At 48.4% G+C, this 22,844-nt stretch overlaps 1 protein-coding gene across 4 annotated transcripts in view; it reads left to right on the forward strand.

Moving 5' to 3' along the window:
* Positions 1 to 17,082, forward strand: part of ARID1A (AT-rich interaction domain 1A) — a 68,740-nt gene extending 51,658 nt beyond the window's left edge. The window contains exons 6-20 of one of the 4 annotated variants that reach the window (XM_018056474.1): positions 169 to 261; positions 816 to 983; positions 1,693 to 2,005; positions 3,337 to 3,482; positions 3,571 to 3,680; positions 4,879 to 5,088; positions 7,710 to 7,917; positions 9,073 to 9,205; positions 9,371 to 9,546; positions 9,874 to 10,024; positions 10,112 to 10,243; positions 10,327 to 10,420; positions 10,892 to 11,783; positions 12,129 to 12,259; positions 13,992 to 17,082. In XM_018056474.1, the coding sequence (XP_017911963.1) occupies positions 169 to 261; positions 816 to 983; positions 1,693 to 2,005; positions 3,337 to 3,482; positions 3,571 to 3,680; positions 4,879 to 5,088; positions 7,710 to 7,917; positions 9,073 to 9,205; positions 9,371 to 9,546; positions 9,874 to 10,024; positions 10,112 to 10,243; positions 10,327 to 10,420; positions 10,892 to 11,783; positions 12,129 to 12,259; positions 13,992 to 15,722 (4,688 nt within the window). In that variant the 3' untranslated portion in view covers positions 15,723 to 17,082. The remainder of the gene's footprint in view (positions 1 to 168; positions 262 to 815; positions 984 to 1,692; positions 2,006 to 3,336; positions 3,483 to 3,570; positions 3,681 to 4,878; positions 5,089 to 7,709; positions 7,918 to 9,072; positions 9,206 to 9,370; positions 9,547 to 9,873; positions 10,025 to 10,111; positions 10,244 to 10,326; positions 10,421 to 10,891; positions 11,784 to 12,128; positions 12,260 to 13,991) is intronic. The other 3 variants (XM_018056498.1, XM_018056492.1, XM_018056481.1) reach the window with 3 other exon arrangements.

A 22,844-nucleotide genomic window follows, 5' to 3' on the forward strand; every position in this document is an offset into this window, starting at 1 on the left:
CCTTCAGCATTTGAAGAAAGGAGATGGGAGCCCCTTTGCTGGATCCTCCAGTGTATGGGATCCTGGGAGGTTCTTGGCCTTCCCAGAAGCCATTTCCACTTCGAACTTAACCTGCTGACTAGGATTTCCAGGTGTAGCCGTGACTGGCTTATTTCTTTCTCTCTGGAGCAGGCAACCAGATGCCACCTCGGCCACCCAGTGGCCAGTCGGACAGCATCATGCATCCTTCTATGAACCAATCAAGCATTGCCCAAGATCGAGGTGAGAGCCTGGGCTTCAAGGGAGATGGGTAGAGGGCAGAGGCAGACCTTTGGTTGATTATCTCTGCAACAGCTTTTGGAGAACTATATGACCATGAGGCTTAGGACAATCTCAGCAGCAGGTTGTGAAGTTAGGATGGACTTGGCCATCTTGGTGGCTCCAGAATTACATCTCCCCACAGCCATTTTTGTTGGTCATGTGTTTTGATGGATTACCCCTCCATTGTGCCCTATTTGGTCAGCAAATACTAAATACTCAGCATCAGATCTTTACCCTGTAAAGCCTACAGCATTTATCAGGGATTTGGGGCAGGGGTCATTGCCTTTTTTTTTTTTCCCCCAAACCTCCATTTAGTAGAAACAGTTGGTATGCTCTGGGTTAATGACTGTGTCACTTTTGAGGGTGCCTAAAAGAACACATAATTATACAACAAATAAGAGACTTCATGTAAGTATTTGCTAAAAAAAATGTAGATGGTGAAGTCCTAGGATAAGGGAGAGCATTCGTTCCCATGGTACTGAGATAATAACTATGTGGACATTACCTACAAATAGGTTACATGCAGAGGAACCCCCAGATGCCCCAGTACAGCTCCCCCCAGCCCGGGTCAGCCTTATCTCCACGTCAGCCTTCCGGAGGACAGATGCACACAGGCATGGGCTCCTACCAGCAGAACTCCATGGGGAGCTACGGTCCCCAGGGGAGTCAGTACGGCCCACAGGGTGAGTATACGACCCGGGTAGGAGTACATGGGGTGAGACTAGAAAAGAGTTCCTTGGTTGATACGCTGCTATCTGGGTTATAAGAGTAGAACTATGTTTGCCTTAAATCTACCCAGGCCAGGCCTTAAAGTAGAGCAGGACTGCTGTCATGGGAAAGTCCTTGAATCTCTCCGAGCCTCTGTTTCATCTGTAAAGTGGGGATAAGGTAATTTAGCCCAAGACAGAGCATAGACACTTAGTAAGTGGTAATTACTGGTTATTAATTTTTATCTTGTAGTAAATTAGTCCCAATGGAATAGATCTTTGCTCAGAATCAGCCCTAGATGGATCTCAAGCTGAATTTCTTAGACAGAGCATGGAAGATGAGTATGTAGAAAGGGAAGAATTCTGGGAGTTGAAGGACCTGGCTTAGCAGCCTAGCCAACCTTGCCTGCCAGCCAGCCTTGCCCTGTGCTGTGCTGTCTTTAAGATGAGGGGCAACTGAGGCCTGGCTTTATACACTCCTGCCACACCCTCCTTACTTTTTTTTTTAATGGACTATGAGGTTTTGTTCTTTTTTTAAAGAGACCATGAAATTGGTCTCTTTCCAGACCAAATATTGAATGATTCCCATTGTTTATGTCTTTAGAGTTTTAGAGTTGAGCATTATTAATGAGTTGCCAGTGAGTCACTAACCAAGTCTCTGCATCTTCTCTCCTTCCCCTCCCAGGAGGCTACCCCAGGCAGCCAAACTATAATGCCTTGCCCAATGCTAACTACCCCAGTGCAGGCATGGCTGGAAGCATGAACCCTATGGGTGCTGGAGGTCAGATGCATGGGCAGCCTGGCATCCCACCTTATGGCACACTCCCTCCCGGGAGGATGAGTCACGCCTCCATGGGCAACCGGCCTTATGGCCCTAACATGGCCAATATGCCACCTCAGGTTGGGTCAGGGATGTGTCCCCCTCCCGGGGGCATGAACCGGAAAACTCAAGAAACTGCTGTTGCCATGCATGTTGCTGCCAACTCTATCCAAAACAGGTAAGGCCTGGGAAGTGAAGGGGGACGGTAGTGCAAGGAGAGCATTTCATCTAATTGGGAAGCAAGCATTTAATCTAACTGCAGAGTCATTTAGGTCGTGGAGATACTTCTGGACCTAAACCATGTTGTCTTGGTAAATAGGCGTTTTATTGAGAGCTCTTTAGAAAACCAGGTTTCTTTACAGTGAAAAAGAGCAGAAGTGCTGACTTGTAAGGATCTCAGATTGGTATCAGACATCATATGTAAAGAAATGTATCAAGTATACGTTCCTTTGATTAGTAAAATAGGTCTTCAGAGTTTATTTCTTCTGCCAATCCAGCTTCTTGGTTTCCAAAAATGTTTTTAATGATGCACATGATTTGGGTCTGTGGCGTGGGAAATGGAGGATGGTGAGGTTGTGGTTTGCCATCTCTCTTATTCTTCTGTGTGGTCCTTTGTATTTGACTCTGGTGCAAAAGTGCAGAAGGCTCGTGTGATTTGGTTTATGACTCCAACATTCATCTCTTCCTTGGCCACTGGCTTCAGTGACTGTGGTTCTACTGTTTCTGAAGGCTCTGTCTGTGTACCCCATTGTTGATGCTGACAATTCTTAAAGTGACTCTTAACTGGGATGTTGGTGAACAAAGGTAGACTAGGGTAACTGAATAAAGAGAGTTGGATTTGGTAGTACTTTAGGATGATAGAAACACAAAGTTTGCAGTAGGCCCATCAAGAAAGAATACAAAGGGGTGTTCCCTGTTGGCCTAGTGGTTGGGATTCTGGCTTTCACTGCCATGGCTCAAGTTTAATACCTGGTCAGGGAACTGCGATCCCACAAGCTGTGCAGTGTGGCCAAAAAATAAATAAAACTAAGGTTTTGTTGTTGTTGTTGTTGTTGTTTTTTGAGGCGTAGTTAAAAATGCACAGCCCCTCCAGGTGCTATGTTGCGAGTGTGGTTGGGGTGACATGACAGAGTAATAAAACTGAGCATTTAGTCTAGGCCTTTTGCCATAGCGAGGGCCCCTAAATGGAAACACAGCTTGACTTTGGAGATGCCTTAAAGGGAAGTAGTATTTAAGAGACACAGTTAGACTCCATTCTTCAAGGAGTGCATCCTTTAAAATTGAGCGATGATTTCCTTTTGGGAGCTTAAACCCTCTTAGAACTTTCTGTGGGTGGTAGAAAATAAGAATATCTATGGCGTGGTTGTAGTTTGTGGGACCCATAAGACTTTCCCTTGTAAGCCTAACTAGGTGATCTTGGCTCACACAGCCCTGTTTATCTCAAGTCCTAATTTGAAAGCTTAGTGTCTCTTAACTCTTGTCTCTCACGCTCTGCATCTTCTTCCTTAGGCCACCCGGCTACCCCAATATGAATCAAGGGGGCATAATGGGAACTGGACCTCCCTATGGACAGGGGATTAATAGTATGGCTGGCATGATCAACCCTCAGGGACCCCCATATCCCATGGGTGGAACCATGGCCAACAATTCAGCAGGTAAGTCATAGGCATTGCTCACCCCAGGGATTTCTTCCAGAATGGTCTTTATGTCACAAACCCATCGGACTTTTCTCTCCTTTTGTAGGAATGGCAGCCAGTCCAGAGATGATGGGTCTTGGGGATGTCAAGTTAACACCAGCCTCCAAAATGAACAACAAGGCAGATGGGACACCCAAGACGGAATCTAAATCCAAGGTAATGGCTTATATCTTGACTCCTCAACTTTCTGTCCCATCCTTTCAGTGATAGGAAGGAAAAAGAAGAGAGGGTGATTAGACCTCCAGCCTTTTATATGACACCGACTAGATAATCTTGGCAAAGGCTGCTGTTACCTCTTCTTAACCACGAAGGGTCCCAGGATAATCGTTCATTGAATTAGGTTTGAGTTAGCCCAAGGGGTCCTAATGTAAATAAAACAATGTTTTCTCATGGCTCTCTGATACGGAGGAAATGCCAGACTGGCAGAGTAGAATTCTCTACGTGGTACTCTCTGAAACTGTGACCCCTGTCCTTATGCACTGATAGATGACGTATGTCATGGGTGACTGGTTGTTGTCTTCCTGGACCTTCCTGGACTCAGAACAGCAGGATTGGTTGGTGCCCTATGTTCCATAAAGGGGGAGAAGAGGCAGGTGGGCTTTGGGTCCTTGACCTCTCTCAGGTTGGTCCTGGGTGTGCTCTCTGTTGGGCTGTGTGGCATTCTGGGGATCTGCTCAGTATTTGAGTCATTTAAAATATTTCTGCCCTTCGTCATACCTCATTTTCCCTACCTTATAAAGTAGGGGAAATAACAATCATAACTGCCACCTCTTGTGGACGTTCACCTCTGGCTTCCAGACCCTTTTAGTCATCCTCATGTCTTGGATAGTCATCCAAAGCCATTCAAGCAGAACCCTTCCTTTCTTGAGAGGAGGAAAAGTTCCTTTTCATTTTAGTCTATTGTCTCAAGGTCATATTTTTGAGTTTCTTGAGTTCTCTGAAACGTCTGTTAAAGTGTGTCCAGGCTCCTGGGTAATGGTGTGGGTGTATCAGTGACACTGATGTCAGGTGGACAAGGGTTTGACTCTCAGTCCTGCTACTGAAACACTAGGAGATCTTAGGCGTGGCCTCCTTGGTGCCTGCTGCCTTACCTTTTAAGAGAAGGGTGATTTGTAATACCTAATGTGTAAAGGCCTCTGGCACAGCACTCAATACCTAATGTACAGGCAGGGTTAGCTTGCTTTCTTTACAGGAAGGTCTAGCGCCCTTTTGGTTTTTGTGAAGGCAGGGCAGATGTGAGTGACCACCCCAGAATGAGAAGCTTTACTACTGCCCTAATCAAGGGGCTTCTGAGACCCCTAGCATAGGCTTTGAATCTGACCAGTTCCTATGAATCTTGACCTGCCCCTTCCAGAAATCCAGTTCTTCTACTACAACCAATGAGAAGATCACCAAGTTGTATGAGCTGGGTGGTGAGCCTGAGAGGAAGATGTGGGTGGACCGTTATCTGGCCTTCACGGAGGAGAAGGCCATGGGCATGACAAATCTGCCTGCTGTGGGTAGGAAACCTCTGGACCTGTACCGCCTCTATGTGTCTGTGAAGGAAATTGGTGGATTGACTCAGGTGAGTGCCTGGCACTTGGCTTCCCCTGTGGTTTCAACAAGCCTTTCTGTAGGTACTCAGTGGCCTCACTGGTGCCATGCCTCCCACAGGCACATCACCCTCCCCTGCTCTCTGAGTCACATACTGATAGGCCAGGGAGCCCAGGCCTTCCAGAAGACAAGGCCGCAGGAGGAGGCTGAGGTCTCCATGGGTAGCGTGAAGTATTAGCATTATTTTACATGTTCCCAGAGTCCCCCTGAGTTGCAAATCGGGGCAAGTCTATGAGCATTCTGATTCCATGGCAGGCAGTTTGGAGTATGAGACAAGGGCAAGATTCAGAGAGGGGTCTGGTTTTGGATTCTTTCTTAGCCACTTACAACCTGAGTGACCTTAATCAAGAAGTATAACCACTCTGAGCCTTCATTTTTCTTATTTGTAATGTAGGGACAGTGTGTATCCTGCTAGACTCTTGAAAGCTGGAGATAATAATCAAACGAAACTTGGAGCAAGATTTGTGCCACGTAAATTGGTCTGCAGGATGGTACAAGGGAAGCTAGAATAGAAAGCTTCCCAGTGGAGATGGGACTTCAGGAGCTATTAAGTAGAAATAGTTTATGAAGGAAGTAGTAGGTGGGAAATTGTGTTTAGTTACTGTGTATGGGAGACTTAAATGAATGGATTAATCTCCACTGGAAACCCGAACTGAATACCACCCTGAGCCTTGCGCCTGCCCTGATAGCTTAAATCTTTATTTTATACTCAGCCCGAGAGTCAAACAGGTGAGGCAATCCTGGCAGACAGCCCATCGTGCCTTGCAAACTTTCTTCCTATGTATGTCCTGTAGTCATCATACCAGGAGCTTGCTATTGGATCTGAATGTGCAGCTGAGCTCAGGGGGATGCATAGTGGGAAGGGGTGGACTCCAAATCTTCTAAATCAGAAGAGGAAAACAGCTGTCACCAGCAGAAGAGAAAATGATTGGAATGAAGCCAACCAACAGTCAGTTATGAATTCCTTCTCCCTCAGGCTTTATTCCCCTCCCTCACAAAAGGAAAACAAAATAAAACAAGACACGTGCACACTGCCACATAACCAGCGTGGGAAGCAGAGCCCCAGCAGGCTTCTGAGGTGACCCTGGGTTCATTGCTGCCCTTCTCCCTGGTGTTGAGTTCTCTAGTCAGGGCACTCCTACGTGTAGAGAAAGTGGGCATTGGGTTAGGTTTGGCATACTTTTTTATTGCATGGGCTTCTGGATTCACCGGACCTAAAATGAGGTATAGAGGGAATCCCAAAGCCCAGGGGTCTGACTTCCAGTTTCCAAAAGGTTGCCAGCCTTTTAGATGCTGTGATGTGATTGAACTCTAAAGACAGTTCAGAGAAGACAGAGTGGTGTTACGAGTTAGTTTGTGAAGGCTCCAAGAAGGCAAAAGATGAGTCCTGAGCTCTTCTGAAGGATTAACAGGGTCTGGGTCAAGGGAGGAGCTGTTCCAGTTGACTAGCCCTGATGGCATGAAGATGGGAAAGGGTCTGGAATATACCCTACCAATGCCACCTCCAGCCTTCCAAGTCTCAGCTCAGACATTGCCTGCTATAGGAAGTGTTCCTGGTCATTTCCCCTCCATCTAAACTGTTCCTTCCTTTGCTTCCTTATCACTCTTGTCTCTGGTGTCATAGGTACCATATCAGCAGGTGTCAAAACATTTGAATTCCCTGTGGATTGGGACTGGAAAGTTGGTGTTTGTAGCCCTTGAGAGACAGGCTTATCACATGGCGGACGAATAAATATAAGAATACCTCAAGGGGAATTCCCTGGTGGTCCAGTGGTTAGATCCTGCCACTGCAAGGGACATGGGATCGTGCCCTGGTCGGGGAACCAAGATCCTGCATGTTGTGCAGCGCAGTCAAAAAACAATTACATGAAGAAGGAATCCTGCCTGGCGAAAGCAGACAGACTAATTGTAGGGGTGGGAGACAGTGTGTTCTGAAGCTGAGGAAAGGAAGCAGAGCTCTAGACTGGTCCCTGGGAAGGTAAAAAAGAAGTCATGGGGCCTGAAGCATCTCCTGGACAGTCAGGACAGTGACTGCTGAGGGCAAGGGGCTTGCAGTCATACGTCACTGAGATGCGGGAGCAGGGACACAAGAATGTCAAATTTGCAAGAAGCCCCACACTGAGAGGAAAAAAAAATCAGATATGAAAACCCCCAGTTTGACACAGTAAGTCAGGCAGGGTGGTTGTTGATACTGCCACACATCTCCATTTTATAAAATGTTAGTTTTTATCAGTGCATGTAAAATATGATTTGGATCTGATGGTGCTTTGCACATCGTTTTTCAGCAGTACACTTGTGTAACGCAAAGCACATACCTTCTGAATTCTGATCTCTCTGACTAATAGTGATGTAGAGTTCGCCCTATTTTGAATAAGCGCTGTCTGACAGTTGCAGTGATCTGCTGAGGGTAGAGGGAAGCCATGGATTTCATGTTGGCTGTGTACTATCCACCAAGCAAGGGTAACTTCGGTGGTTAACTGAGAACTGCTTTTATAAGATGAATACCTGGTCAGTTGCCTGATGGGGTTCGGGGTATGTGGGCAGGAAGGCCAGATGGAAGATGCACCCCGACTCTTGTGGTTGGTTGTACAGGTCAACAAGAACAAGAAGTGGCGGGAACTTGCGACCAACCTCAATGTCGGCACCTCAAGCAGTGCTGCCAGCTCCTTGAAAAAACAGTACATCCAGTGTCTCTATGCCTTTGAGTGCAAGATCGAACGGGGAGAAGACCCTCCCCCAGACATCTTTGCAGCTGCTGATTCCAAGAAGTCCCAGCCCAAGATCCAGCCTCCCTCGCCTGGTAAGGATGGGGTGAGCAGCCTCACCAAGGCTCACCCTGCAGGGGTAGCATTCCAGGGCCTAGGCTCCTCATTCACCAGTGGCCGCCGCCAGGGATGTGTGCTCTGTCCTGTCCTACGACTGAGCATAACAGGTTGGCAGGCTGAAGAGCGGGCAGTGGCACCTCCCTTGGGAGGTAGTTTGCAGCAACCCTGAGTTTAAATTTTCATTGTGCACCTGGCGCCTTGCCAAATGTTTGTAAACTAGTGAGTGGGAGGGACACTGAACAAGTCGGGAAATCTGACAAATAGCAGTGAGGCAGGCCATCTGGGAGCCTTGGCCCACTGATGTCAGCGCCTTAGAATGCTACTCAGACTAGAGCCCTGAATTCCCCCAGGGAGTTGAGATGGCAGTGAATGGGAAGGAAATGGGAAGGAGGGCGTGGGGCGGGAATATGAATGGAGCACTCTGCCGGGAGCGCCTCTGCGCACCCTCCTTTCTGAGAGGAGGATGGGGCCTGGACAGGCATGGTGAGGGAGGAAGGCCAGGGCTCCTATAAGGTGGGTGTGAACACATGTGCCCTGGGGTTGACCTCCGAGGGTGTAAGCAGTGCCTGAGATGACTCATCAGCTGGGGAGGCCCAAGCCGCGGGGTATCTGCTGCTGAGAATGGTAACTAATGGAAGCGTTAATTACTGGTACTGTGCTCATCAGCTTTGCGGAACATTCGAACTGCTGGTGACATTGGGTTAGATGCTTGAGAATAGGAGTTCCTAGGTTCCTACAGTGGTCTGCAGGTTTGGGGTAAGAGGGAACCTCGCCAACCCAGCTTTCCAGGGCCTCTTAGGGCCCTGGCAGCTTGTGTACCAGCATTACAAGGTATAATAGGTTAGACAGGGTCCTTGGGAAAGTAAAGAAAAGGAGTTGGGAATCTTGACAGAGACTCACGTCATCACCAGCATGCTAATGGTCTCCAAACGTGAACAGCAGCGAGAAGAGATGGAGCCCTGAAATTCCCTTCTTTTTTACTGGCCTTGCAGATCTCCTGCTGAGAAGGGTGATTTAGGTTTTAAAGAACCCTAGTTCTAGCCTTTTTAGTGTTCCTCTTCAAAGAGATCCTAGGGCGTTTGTGTGTTTCTACGAGAGTTTTCCTGCTCATCCTGTATCATTGTCCGCAGCGGGATCAGGGTCGATGCAAGGGCCACAGACGCCTCAGTCAACCAGCAGCTCCATGGCAGAAGGAGGAGACCTGAAGCCACCAACTCCAGCATCCACACCGCACAGCCAGATCCCCCCCTTACCAGGCATGAGGTAAGGCCAGGAGCAGGGCCAGGCGGCCTGGGGGGCCTAGACAGGGTGCACGAGGTCCTGTGCAACCCAGGGTGTGACCCTGCTCCAACCAGCGACTCCCATGTGACCTGCGTTATGGGAGGAATTGCTTTATTTAGGGTCTAATTGGCTCCCTTCACTCTTGAGTAGGAGCAATTCGGTCGGGATCCAGGATGCCTTTCCTGATGGAAGTGACCCCACATTCCAGAAGCGGAATTCCATGACTCCAAACCCTGGGTACCAGCCCAGTATGAATACCTCCGACATGATGGGGCGCATGTCCTATGAGCCAAATAAGGATCCTTACGGCAGCATGAGGAAAGGTGACCGACTGCTGTTGGCCTTCTGTCACTGAGGGCAGGGCCAGGGCATGGGGGCGTTGGAGTGGCTTAAGGTTCTTGTTGCTCGTCATGCCATCCCCTTCATCCTCCTTTCTTGTCCTCTTCTCCCTGGGCTCACGCATCATCCTTTACAAGTACATGTTCTTTGCTAGTTGGGGCCTTTCTAGATCTCTGTTTCAAACCGGTCAGGAAAACAGTTGGAACAGACCTGAACTCTGAAGAGGGTCTGGGTCTTTGGGGCAGGCAAGGCAGAGGTTGCTCGGCCCGCTGACCTACCAGTTTACTTACTGCCTTCCCTTTTGCTCTCAGCTCCGGGGAACGATCCCTTCATGTCCTCAGGTCAGGGCCCCAATGGCGGGATGGGGGACCCCTACAGTCGAGCTGCCGGCCCTGGGCTGGGAAATGTGGCAATGGGACCGCGACAGCACTATCCCTATGGAGGTCCTTATGACAGAGTGAGGTAAGCATGTCCCCCTACCCCCACCCTGTCCCACCCCAACACCCCACAGCTATCATGGACTCAACCTGCTCTTCCGATTTTGTTTAGGACGGAGCCTGGCATAGGACCCGAGGGAAACATGGGCACTGGGGCCCCGCAGCCGAATCTCATGCCTTCCAACCCAGACTCGGGGATGTATTCTCCCAGCCGTTACCCGCCGCAGCAGCAGCAGCAGCAGCGGTGAGTAAAGCCTGGTCGCCACGCTGCTGTGATTCAGGCTTCCCCACTCCCACGCTGATCGTCCACTTCTCTCCTGCCCACAGACATGATTCCTATGGCAATCAGTTCTCCGCTCAAGGCACCCCTTCCGGCAGCCCCTTCCCCAGCCAGCAGACCACAGTGTATCAGCAGCAGCAGGTGAGGAGGGCAGTGGGTGGGCTGATCCACAGGTTCCCCCAGGAGCCTTGTCAGCAGGCCGAGTTGAGGAGTCCCTTTAGATTCCTTGGCGTTCTTCTCCCACCCCGACAGCCAGTTTTGTGTGAAGAGCCAAGCCTTCAGTCTCTTCTTCCCCTGTTTGGGGTCCAGGCCCATCTCCAGTGCTCCACAAGGGTTAGGGTATTTTGTATTTTGATTTTTGAACCTTTCTACATTTTTCTGCTTAGAGCAAGGGAGAGCCAGAGGGAATAGAGAATGATTCTTGCTTTCAGAAGGAGCTTCAAAAGATTAACTCGTAAAGGTGACTCCTTTGTTCCCGTGGAGTCTGTGTCCCCTCTCCTAGAGGGCCAGAAGTAAGCCCAGCACGTGTCTGGTGTCTCATCTTAGCAGCTGTGGTCTTGCGTCCCTGAATGCAGAGTGTTAACTTTCTCTCTGCTTCTGTCCCCGTCTTAGAATTACAAGCGGCCGATGGATGGCACCTACGGCCCTCCTGCCAAGCGGCACGAAGGGGAGATGTACAGCGTGCCGTACAGCGCGGGGCAGGGGCAGCCCCAGCAGCAGCAGCTGCCCCCCGCCCAGCCCCCACCTGCCAACCAGCAGCAATCTGCTCAGCCTCCCCCTCAGCAGGACGTGTACAACCAGTACGGAAACGCCTATCCTGCCACTGCCGCCACTGCTACTGAGCGCCGACCAGCAGGCGGCCCCCAGAACCAGTTTCCATTCCAGTTTGGCCGGGACCGTGTCTCAGCACCCCCTGGCTCCAATGCCCAGCAGAACATGCCACCACAGATGATGGGCGGCCCCATACAGGCATCGGCTGAGGTTGCCCAGCAAGGCACCATGTGGCAGGGGCGCAATGACATGACCTACAACTACGCCAACAGGCAGAGCACGGGCTCGGCCCCGCAAGGCCCCGCCTATCATGGCGTGAACCGAACAGATGAAATGCTGCACACGGATCAGAGGGCCAACCATGAAGGCCCGTGGCCTTCCCATGGCACACGCCAGCCCCCCTATGGTCCTTCTGCCCCCGTGCCCCCCATGACAAGGCCCCCTCCAGCCAACTACCAGCCCCCACCAAGCATGCAGAATCACATTCCTCAGGTATCCAGCCCCGCTCCCCTGCCCCGGCCAATGGAGAACCGCACCTCTCCGAGCAAGTCTCCATTCCTGCACTCTGGGATGAAGATGCAGAAGGCAGGGCCCCCAGTACCCGCCTCGCACATAGCACCTGCTCCTGTGCAGCCCCCTATGATTCGGCGGGACATCACCTTCCCACCTGGCTCTGTTGAAGCCACACAGCCTGTGTTGAAGCAGAGGAGGCGGCTCACAATGAAAGACATTGGTAAGGAGACCTCCTTGATTGGGTTGCTTAATCTGCCTCTTTACATCTGGTTCAGTGTTCTCTCTCCATCCTGATGTTCTGGATGAGTTAAAATCTGGTCCAGTGTTGACTAAAATAGAGCTAAAGAACTTTGAGTAAGGAAGAAATCAGCCGATGTCAGGCTTTACTAAAGGAACTGCCACGCAGTGATGTCCTAAGCGAGCCTAGAAGCCACGAGGGGCAGATGGGAAGTGCCTCTCACCATGTGTTCTCTTCAGAGTAGCCTGACTAATGAGCCAGCTCTGGGGTGGGGGGCCTCCTGCCAACCTGGGCGTGGTGGATGGACGACGTGGAGGTTTATTTCAGGAACCCCGGAGGCATGGCGGGTAATGATGTCCCTCAAGTCTGGGCTGCTGGCAGAGAGCACGTGGGCATTAGACACCATTAACATCCTGCTGTACGATGACAACAGCATCATGACTTTCAGCCTCAGTCAGGTGAGTCCAGGTGCTGGAGGAACACCGGGAGGGCCTGGGATCTTCTAAAAGTAGATGATGCTAAGTGACCAGGGAATTACACCCTCCCTGGCCAACATGGTTGCCTTTATTTCACTTGTTGTTTTGATACCTTCTATGCCAGTACTTTGCCACTGGCCATAGGCCTGATAATTTGTGTTAGTCAATCAGGACTGACTTCAAAGGGAATTTGGGAGAAACTTCTTGGTATTGGGAAGAAGGGCAGATTCTGCTGATGCCAATGAGGACAGCATATTTTCTAGACCAAAAAGAACCCGGGGTCTTTATCCATGAACCTGTGGTCTCTGTCCGTGAGCAGAGCAGTTTCTTTATTTTCCCTTTCTTTCTTCACCCATGCTGAATAGATGGAAGTCTTTATTGACAACCATTTTTCCTAAGATGTAGAATGGAAAGTGTGAAGAAATGTACATTGTGGGGCAGTGGGAGAGGTTAACACAGAGGTGGCTTTCCAAATTCCAAACCTTCTCTCCAGAGACATGTAGCTGGAGTTTTCTCAGCTAGGAAGAGGTTCTTCTGCACCATCCTACTCTGTCTTTTGATCATCCTCAGTACCTCCCAGCTCATCTGTCAAGGAATTGACTAGCGGGGCAATGTTATTAATAGTTCCGTTTACCGTGCCCTCACTTCGTGCTAGGTCTTTCGTGTTTTCTTTTGTGTCATCTTCACTGTAGCCATCTGAGCAGATGTGGCCGCTTAGAGATGAGTAAATAGGCTCAGAGTCTTATTTTTGCCCAGGTTCACACAGCTGTAGGCAGTCTTTCTGAATCCAAAGCCTGGTTCCCATGAGAGAGAAAGGAACAAATATTGATCGAGCAATTTCCATAAGCCAGGCACTTGACATCCTGCATTTAAACCTCAGAACGACGCTATGAAATTTAGGAATTTGCATCATTTTCAGTGGAAAGAGAGGAAAGCTACAGCTCAGAATTTTAAATCATACAGATAGTTCCTGGAAAAGCCAGAATTCAAACCTGGACCCCTCTTTAAATCTAAAGCCCTATTTTTTCCTTTCAGTTATACTCTTCAGCCAGAGATTAATCTGACTGGATTAATGTTTTCTGCTAGGGGTAGGAAATAGCCTGTACAGGATCTAAGCTGGAAAGTTGTACCAGCTTGGAGCAGTGTTTAGAGAGCATAAGCCTCATCCCATTTACTGTGTTACATGATGCACAGAGGTCCAGCCTCCTGGAAAGGTGGGGAGCTTGGGGAAGAGTAGACAAGCATGTGTCCAGCCTGCCTTGTGTTGGAAGGCATCATCCCAGCATGCCCAGCCTTGGGCTTCACTTGCGCTGGAATGTAGGGTGGCCTCCTAGAGGGGCAATGCCAGTGACCCAGCGGGTAGGGAACGGCCTGGGGAAGAAAAGCAGGAGTTGGTTGAGAAAGGCGAGGTAGGGAGGTGGGTGGCCCTGGTAGGTGAGGTACCGAGTTGCTGGTCAGCATGTCCATCTGCAGATGCAGGCTTCTGTGAAGATTGGGCTGAAGGAAGAACTTTGTGCTAGGCAGAGGAGAAATCAATGACTTGCTTTGTGAACGGCCTTTGGGAAAGAACCCTGACTCTCCCAGTGATACAGATGTGTGATCTGGAAGGGAAGAGGGGAGGTTAGAGAGAAGACCTTGGCAGGCCTCTCAAGTCGAGGATTCTCTTCTTAGCCACTTTTCTCCCTTAATTTAGTTCCTGTTCTTTCTCTTTTAGCTCCCAGGGTTGCTCGAACTCCTTGTGGAATATTTCCGACGTTGCCTGATTGAGATCTTTGGCATTTTAAAGGAGTACGAGGTGGGTGACCCAGGACAGAGAACACTATTGGACCCTGGGAGATTCAGCAAAGCGTCTAGTCCAGCCCCTGTGGAGGGGGAGGAGGAAGAAGACCTGCTAGGTCCCAAACTAGAGGAGGAGGAAGAGGAGGAAGTAATTGAAAATGATGAGGAGATGGCCTTTTCGGGCAAGGACAAAGCAGCCTCAGAGAATAGTGAGGAGAAACTGATTAGTAAGTTTGACAAGCTTCCAGTAAAGATCGTGCAGAAGAATGACCCGTTTGTGGTGGACTGCTCAGATAAGCTTGGGCGCGTGCAGGAGTTTGACAGCGGCCTGCTGCACTGGCGGATTGGTGGGGGCGACACCACTGAGCATATCCAGACCCACTTTGAGAGCAAGACAGAGCTGCTGCCTTCCCGGCCTCACGTGCCCTGCCTACCAGTCCCTCGGAAGTATGTCACAGCAGTAGAGGGCACATCAGGGACAACAGAGCAGGAGGGCCCCCCACCTGATGGCCCTCCAGAAAAACGGATCACGGCCACTATGGATGACATGTTGTCCACGAGGTCTAGCACACTGACCGAGGAGGGAGCTAAAAGTGTAGAGGCCACCAAGGAAAGCAGTAAGTTTCCATTCGGCATCAGCCCAGCGCAGAGCCATCGGAACATCAAGATCCTAGAGGATGAACCCCACAGTAAAGATGAGACCCCACTGTGTACCCTTCTGGACTGGCAGGATTCCCTTGCCAAACGCTGCATCTGTGTCTCCAACACCATCCGAAGCCTGTCATTTGTGCCAGGCAACGACTTTGAGATGTCCAAACACCCGGGGCTGCTGCTGATCCTGGGCAAGCTGATCCTTCTGCACCACAAGCACCCAGAACGGAAGCAGGCACCACTAACTTACGAGAAGGAGGAGGAGCAGGACCAAGGGGTGAGCTGCAACAAAGTGGAGTGGTGGTGGGACTGCTTGGAGATGCTTCGGGAAAACACCTTGGTCACGCTCGCCAACATCTCGGGGCAGTTGGACCTCTCCCCATACCCCGAGAGCATCTGCCTGCCTGTCCTGGACGGACTCCTACACTGGGCAGTCTGCCCTTCAGCTGAAGCCCAGGACCCCTTCTCCACCCTGGGCCCCAACGCCGTCCTTTCCCCCCAGAGACTGGTCTTGGAAACCCTCAGCAAACTCAGCATCCAGGACAACAATGTGGACCTGATCCTGGCCACGCCCCCCTTCAGCCGCCTGGAGAAGTTGTATAGCACCATGGTGCGCTTCCTCAGTGACCGAAAGAACCCAGTGTGCCGGGAGATGGCTGTAGTCCTGCTGGCCAACCTGGCACAGGGCGACAGCCTGGCAGCCCGTGCCATCGCAGTGCAGAAGGGCAGCATCGGCAACCTCCTGGGCTTCCTGGAGGACAGCCTTGCGGCCACACAGTTCCAGCAGAGCCAGGCCAGCCTGCTCCACATGCAGAACCCGCCCTTTGAGCCAACTAGTGTGGACATGATGCGACGGGCTGCCCGTGCGCTGCTGGCCCTGGCCAAAGTGGACGAGAACCACTCGGAGTTCACGCTGTATGAGTCACGGCTGTTGGACATCTCGGTGTCACCGTTGATGAACTCATTGGTTTCACAAGTCATTTGTGATGTACTGTTTTTGATTGGCCAGTCATGACAGCCGTGGGACACCTCCCTCCCCGTGTGTGTGTGCGTGTGTGGAGAACTTAGAAACTGACTGTTGCCCTTTATTTATGCAAAACCACCTCAGAATCCAGTTTACCCTGTGCTGTCCAGCTTCTCCCCGGGAAAAGAAGTCTCTCCTATTTCCTCTTTCCTCCCCCTTCTCGTCCCTTCTTCACCCTCACCTTTCTATTCCCTGTCCTCACTTTACTCCCCTCAGGACCCTGCCCTATTTGAAAAGACAAAGCTCTGCCTACATAGAAGACTTTTTTAATTTTAACCAAAGTTACTGTTGTTTACAGTGAGTTTGGGGAAAAAAAATAAAATAAAAAATGGCTTTCCCGGTCCTTGCATCAAGGGGATGCCACATTTCATAACTGTTTTTAATGGTTAAAAAAAAAAAAAAAGGAAAAAAAAAGTACAAAAAAAAACCCTGAAGGACAAAAAAGGTGACTGCTGAACTGTGTGTGGTTTATTGTTGTACATTCACCATCTTGCAGGAACCGAGAAGTTCGCAGTTGTGGACAGACCCTGTTCACTGGAGAGGCCTGTGCAGTAGAGTGTAGACCCTTTCATGTACTGTACTGTACACCTGATACTGTAAGCATACTGTAATAATAATGTCTCACATGGAAACAAGAGAAAACGCTGGGTCAGCAGCAAGCTGTAGTTTTTAAAAATGTTTTTAGTTAAACGTTGAGGAGAAAAAAAAAAAAAGGCTTTTCCCCCAAAGTATCATGTGTGAACCTACAACACCCTGACCTCTTTCTCTCCTCCTTGATTGTATGAATAACCCTGAGATCACCTCTTAGAACTGGTTTTAACCTTTAGCTGCAGCGGCTGCGCTGCCACGTGTGTATATATATGACGTTGTACATTGCACATACCCTTGGATCCCCACAGTTTGGTCCCCCTCCCAGGTACCCCTTTATAGTATGACGAGTTAACGAGTTGGTGACCTGCACAAAGCGAGACACAGCTATTTAATCTCTTGCCAGACATCGCCCCTCTTGGTGCGATGCTGTACAGGTCTCTGTAAAAAGTCCTTGCTGTCTCAGCAGCCAATCAACTTATAGTTTATTTTTTTCTGGGTTTTTGTTTTTGTTTTTGTTTTCTTTCTAATCGAGGTGTGAAAAAGTTCTAGGTTCAGTTGAAGTTCCTGATGAAGAAACACAATTGAGATTTTTTCAGTGATAAAATCTGCATATTTGTATTTCAAACAATGTAGCTAAAACTTGATGTAAATTCCTCCTTTTTTCCTTTTTTGGCTTAATGAATATCATTTATTCAGTATGAAATCTTTATACTATATGTTCCACGTGTTAAGAATAAATGTACATTAAATCTTGGTAAGACGTTTGTGAGGCTTTTTATTTTCAAACTGTTTAAAATCTTGACCTTTGGGGGGCTTGGGGGAACCCATCTTGTTCCTGCAAATCTCCTTTGGTATGTATGCTCTCTCCCTAAATGGTGACATCCTGGCCCCTGTCATTTCTGTACCATATTCCACTTGACCTTCCACAGTGTAAGTCTGAATTTAAGAAAGCTCTGTAGCCTACTAGGCTGCTCTGTCCACAGGATTTCCCAGGCAAGAATACTGGAGTGGGTTGCCATTTTCTTTTCCAGTGCATCTTCCTGACCTGGGGAATCAAACCTGCGTCTCCTGCATTGGCAGGCGGATTCTTTACCACTGAACCACCAGAGAAACTAAAAAATCATACTAGCCTTTTGAAATAAAGTGGGTTCAAGTAGCCAAAGAAAGTAATGATACTCCAGAAAAAGGAACCTTTTGGAAATAGTTGGCAAAGAGTATCGTAGTTTTGGGTTTTTTTTAGAAATATTTCCCCAGACTAGCTCTCTTCCCTGATTCCAGATTAGAGTTCAGCTGTCTTCTTGACATCTCTGCTTGGAAGTTCAATCTGAACATGCCTAAAAAGCCCTGTCTTCCCCGAGAAGCCTCAGGAAATGGCAACTCCATCGTTTGGCCAAAGACTTCCTTGACTCCTTTCATCCGTTGGTATTCTTCAAAAAATAATCCTCAGTCCAGCTACTATCTCTGTAGTTCAAGAAACCATCGTATCTTTCTTAAACTTTTAAAATATCCTCCAAACTGGCCTCCCTGCTTCTGCTTTGCCTGGTGTTTGAACCTATTCTCAACATAGCAACCAGAATGCTCCCATTAAAATCTAAGATCAAAATCTTTCAGTGCTTCAGCCTTAACTCTGAATAAAAGTCCAGATCCTTATGACCTACATGGCCCTCGGTTATCTAGCTTGCTGTTACTTTTTGGTTTCCTCTTCTCTTCCCCATTGCACATTCCACTATATAGAGAGCTGTTTGCACCTTGGGACCTTGGCACTTATTGTTCCCTCTGTCTAGAATACTGTTTTGCCAGATAACTGTATAGCTAAAGTCCTCATCTCTTTTGGGTCTTTGTTCAAATATTGTCTCAGTGAGTCTTTCCCTGGCTACCTTATTTAAAATAGTAATTTGGGACATCCTTGGTGTTCCAGTGGTGAAAATTCTGCTTCCACTGCAAGGTGTATGGGTTTCCATCCCTGGTTGGGGAAGTTCCACATGCCATGTGATATGATCCCAAAAAAGGTGGGGGGGTGGGGGAAGCAACCTGTTCCCCTGCCTCATTTCTCTTCTCTGCTGGATTTTTCTTTATGGCACTTGTTACCATCAGACTTGTTGTATATTGTACTTACCTACTGTCTTCCACTGTAATTAATGTAAGTTCTCTAAGGACAGGGAGTTTATTTAGTTCATTTCTATATTCCTGTCCTACAGAACAGCCTGGCACATTGTAGCCACTTACTAAGTAGTCGTTCAATGAAATGGTAGATGTTGGCCAGACACAGTTAACTTTTACAAGGTTAATGTTGCAATATATAGTTTTTCTCTTCATGACTTCCTTAGGGACAATGGAGAAACCAAAAGCAGTAACAGAAAATGCTATTATCATGGACATTTAAAGTGAAACTTGAAACAACAGCTTTCTATTGAGTATCTACTTGTGTACCAAACATAGTACTGCAAATAATTCCCCAACAGTTCTGTGCCTGTGAGGTAAGTATTCTGGCTCCCATTTTACAGTTGAGAAAAGGAGCTTCTTTGAGCTCATACACAAAGGACCATGACTCCAAGGCCCATGTTCTTAATACACACTCCACCTCCTTCCTGGGTTGGAGGACAACCAGGAGTAACTGGATCTAGTTGTGGAGCACAGCAGGCAAGATTTGGTTTTTGTTGTGTTTCACATGAGGTAAAATTGTTCCATTGATTTCAATCAAGTGTTTGTCAAACTAAGTGTGGTTGTTAATATTTGGGTCAGGGACAGGAATGAATAGTTTGTATATTTCTCCATTGAGAGAGGGGGAAATAGAGACAACTGGCTAATGTTTGTCAACTAAGCTGCCTTACTAGAACTCTTGGGGGAAAAAAACTACATGGCAAACTTTTCATATCTATATTTTGGCAGGTAATACTGCTAATGGGTATTTTTGCTCTGGGCCTCTGAAACTCCAGTTTCTAGTCAAGAAAGTGCATTTCTGGGCTATGTGTGGAACATTACCTAGGAGTTTGGTTTCCTGGGTTCCTTTCATCTGCTCTCCTGCAATGCAGGAGGAGCCTAGCCTGGTCTCCAGTTTCTGACTGGAGTTACCACATGCAGAAAGAACTGCTGGCCACTGAGCTGTGAGTAATTTGCTTTGGAGAAGTAAATAGAACCTAGCCAGTGGAGAACCCAGGGGTGTGGCCAGCAGTTCTTTTCCCAGGCTCCTCCCTCCCCACCCCCCAAATGACCTTAACCTTCTTTCATAACTGGAGAGCTGCCAAGTCCAGCCTAAACAATACTCTCAACCTCATTGGCTCTTTCGCCCTGCAGCCACTACCACCCCCAAGTGGCTAAGGACCTTCCCACTAGGCCTCTCTGTGGGGTCAAGGCTTTCTAACTACTGAAAGGCAAACACCAAAGAAAGGGTGGAAAATATCTAGTATCCATGGCCTTTAAAGGATCAGCATTTGACTGCTGAAACTGACAGGAGGGTGGGGTCTCTGTTGCAGGGTGTATGGGCATCCTCAAGTGATACATATGGCAAGGACAAAAAGGATGCTTCCGGTGGTGCCACCCCTAGTTTCAAGATGGATTTTAGCGTCATCCAGCATCCTTGAAAACTGCCAATGAATGCCCACAAAAAGAATCCACATGAAAAGAAGCAGCATAAAGTTCTGGTGAGGCACATCTGCCTGTCCTCACAGGCATTAGCACTGCCTGCTAACAGTTGGCAGATCAGAGGCCAGTGTGGTCACTTTTGTCCCATAATGGCATGCCCTCAAAACCAAGATCAGCATCAGCTACTCCATCCTTCCCGTAGGATTGTGTTCTCAGGTACTCTGTCTTGTCCGACTCTGAAGGAAGTTTAGTAGTTCTCGTAGAGCACACGCTTCCTTGGAGCAACCTGACAACTTACTTCTCTAGCTACCTTGCTTTGCTCTGCCATCACATTTGGAGGTGGCCTTGGCCGTCTCTCAGTAATTTTGTCTCTAGATACTCCATGGTCCTACTGCTATGGAAACTACCAAACTTCCTTCACATCGTCAATGGGAAAATCACTTGCTCCCTTTTTTGTTCAGGGAGTTTTAATAGCCCAACTTTATCAAGCAGTTTGTGCCAAGCGCTATAAAATCCTTGTAACAAACGATACCATCATGGATTATGATGTCTAGCTTCTTTGTGAATTGTATCATTTATCATTAAAAATAATTCACCTTTGTTTCATTTAAAGATTAATTTTAAAAGGATACCATCATCTCCAAGAGGACAAGGACTCTGTCTTGTTCAGTGTTATGTTCTCATCCTCATTACACAGTAGTCCTATTTTGTCGAGTAAATCAAAAGGTAAAATTGGAATTTAATGAAGGAAATAGTAGGTAGGAGCTGTTAAGACTTGGTGTGCCCTATGTAGAATTTTCAATATAGCCCATAAAGACCCATAGTTGAGTGAAAAAAGGAAGAGAGGGAAAGAGGTAAACCTGAGAAAGATTGAAAATAGCGTGGGGTGGTTAAAAAAAAAAAGGGAGAGGTTTTTAATTCAAATCCCACCTCTGCCACTAGCTGTGTAACTTCAGAACTGTTCACTTTCACCCGAGCCTCAGTTTCCTCATCCATAAAGTGCAGGTTAAACAAACAGATGTATTCACTAGATCCTTACTGAGAACACACAATATACAAAGTACTAAGTGCTGGAAACACCTTGGTGAACAAGGCCCCCTACCCGCCCCCCCCCCCCCATAGCACTTACATTCCTAAGAGGAATACAGGGTGGTGATTGTGGTGAGGTAGACAGAGAAAGCTTCTCCAAGGAGGTGGCTTTTCAGCTGAGACCTGAAGTGGGTTGGCCAAAGGGCAGCCAGTCGGCAGTGAAGCATTTCAAGCAGAGGAAACAGCAAGAGCATAGTCAGGCAAGTTCAAGAAAGAGAAATGTTCTTTCTTACATTCTAGGATTCTAGAAACAGTGGTGTGCTGCTTACGTTGTTTTAGTCAGAGATCTGTATTATGAAACCGTTTCTTGGTGGTGTGGCATATTTACTTCTTTAGGGAAGTGGCTGAGTGGTGTAGAATCTTTTGGGAGCCCTGGGGTAAGGCTCTGTCTCCCGGGCTCTCCCACAGCACTGGCCGCTCAGCTGGCTCCCTGTGTGGCTGCAGGCTCCATTTTAGCAGCAGACTAACAGCAGACTAAAGAGAGCTGCCTCCTCCACTACTTACTCACAGCCCTGGAGGCCCAGAACCCCTCCCATCCCACCTAAGGCTTCCTCCATTCTGACAAGCCAGAGCCTTGTGAGCACAAGATTCAGCCTCCTTGTTTTCCAGTCGAAGCAGGAGCCAGAAAATGAAACAGGAAACAGAGCGGAAGAGGAGGGGGGTGGGTAGTAGAGAAGGAAGGGAAGGAGAAATTGCAAGAAAGTAGAGCTGAGGAGCTGGACAAAGTTCTGCCTCTGAAGGGTGACAGTTGAGCTTTAAAAACAACATTCTGAATTGTCACAATAGACGCCTCTCCTTTTCACAAGTAGATTTTTGAGAGAATTTGGTGTGTGAACAGAGGGAATCTTAAGAATGCATGTCTTTTTCTATTGTGAATTCAGAAAGGAAGGATAGTTGATTTCTCAGTTTTGTCCTTGCAGACACAGTACTGCTTGGAGCCTCAAAGACTTCTAGAGATTCAAGCAACAACCTTAGGCCTCAGTCACGAGTGTAACCCACAGCTTTGCCGACTCACTCACATGCCTCTGGAGCCGAGAACAAGGGTGTGTCAATGAGAAACCTAGGGTTCTAAGCTTCATTTCCCCCGTCTCCAGCACTCCACGACTACAACGTGATGGATCCACTTTACACACAACAAATATCTGAGGGCAATTTAGGTCTCAGGACCTGAAATGAGCTATAAAGAATCCAAAGATACAGTCGCTGGCCCCCACAGAAGTGCTGTGAGCTGCCTCTCTTTGCCTGGAGAGATAGCAACCACCTCTTTTGTTCCCACCCACAGGAGTAGCTGTGGCGGAAGATAAACCCCTCCCTCAGCCAGGGCTGTGGCCAGAGGCTAACCCAGACCCTAGCTTCGTTTGGAGGGCAGATAACTGAAACCACAAAGGGCTCTGGAATCCTGAGAAACGAGAAATCCACCAACGGAGAAGGATTTATTATCTATTTCCTCTAAGGAGGGTGCAAAGTTGTTCTAACAGTTTCCGTTACAGGGGTACCAACTGGCCGCTCCTCCCTAACAGACGGTTTTGTTGAGTTAGCTTCTTTTTTTTTTGGCCCCACTTCCTACGAGAAAAACGGCTTCAGTGAAGGAGAAAGGAGTCGTGGGGGGCGTTCTCTTAAGTTTCCTTCACCACCCTCATTAGCCACCTGACTTGGGGCTGAGGACTGAAGCAGGACAGAAGGTCCCTAGTAGCCGGAGGAGGGGAAAGTCAGGGGGAACCCCCACTTTCTTCACACCCAAGACGCGGGGTGCCGCTGCTGGCCACAGAAACCCCAAGAAGGCTTTTCTTTCTACTCAAACTACAGCTATTGTGTGCCAGGCCCTGTGCTGAGCTGTTCTTGCCTGACAGC

This window comes from Capra hircus, chromosome 2, assembly GCF_001704415.2.
Source record: "Capra hircus breed San Clemente chromosome 2, ASM170441v1, whole genome shotgun sequence".
Classification (NCBI taxonomy): domain Eukaryota; kingdom Metazoa; phylum Chordata; class Mammalia; order Artiodactyla; family Bovidae; genus Capra; species Capra hircus.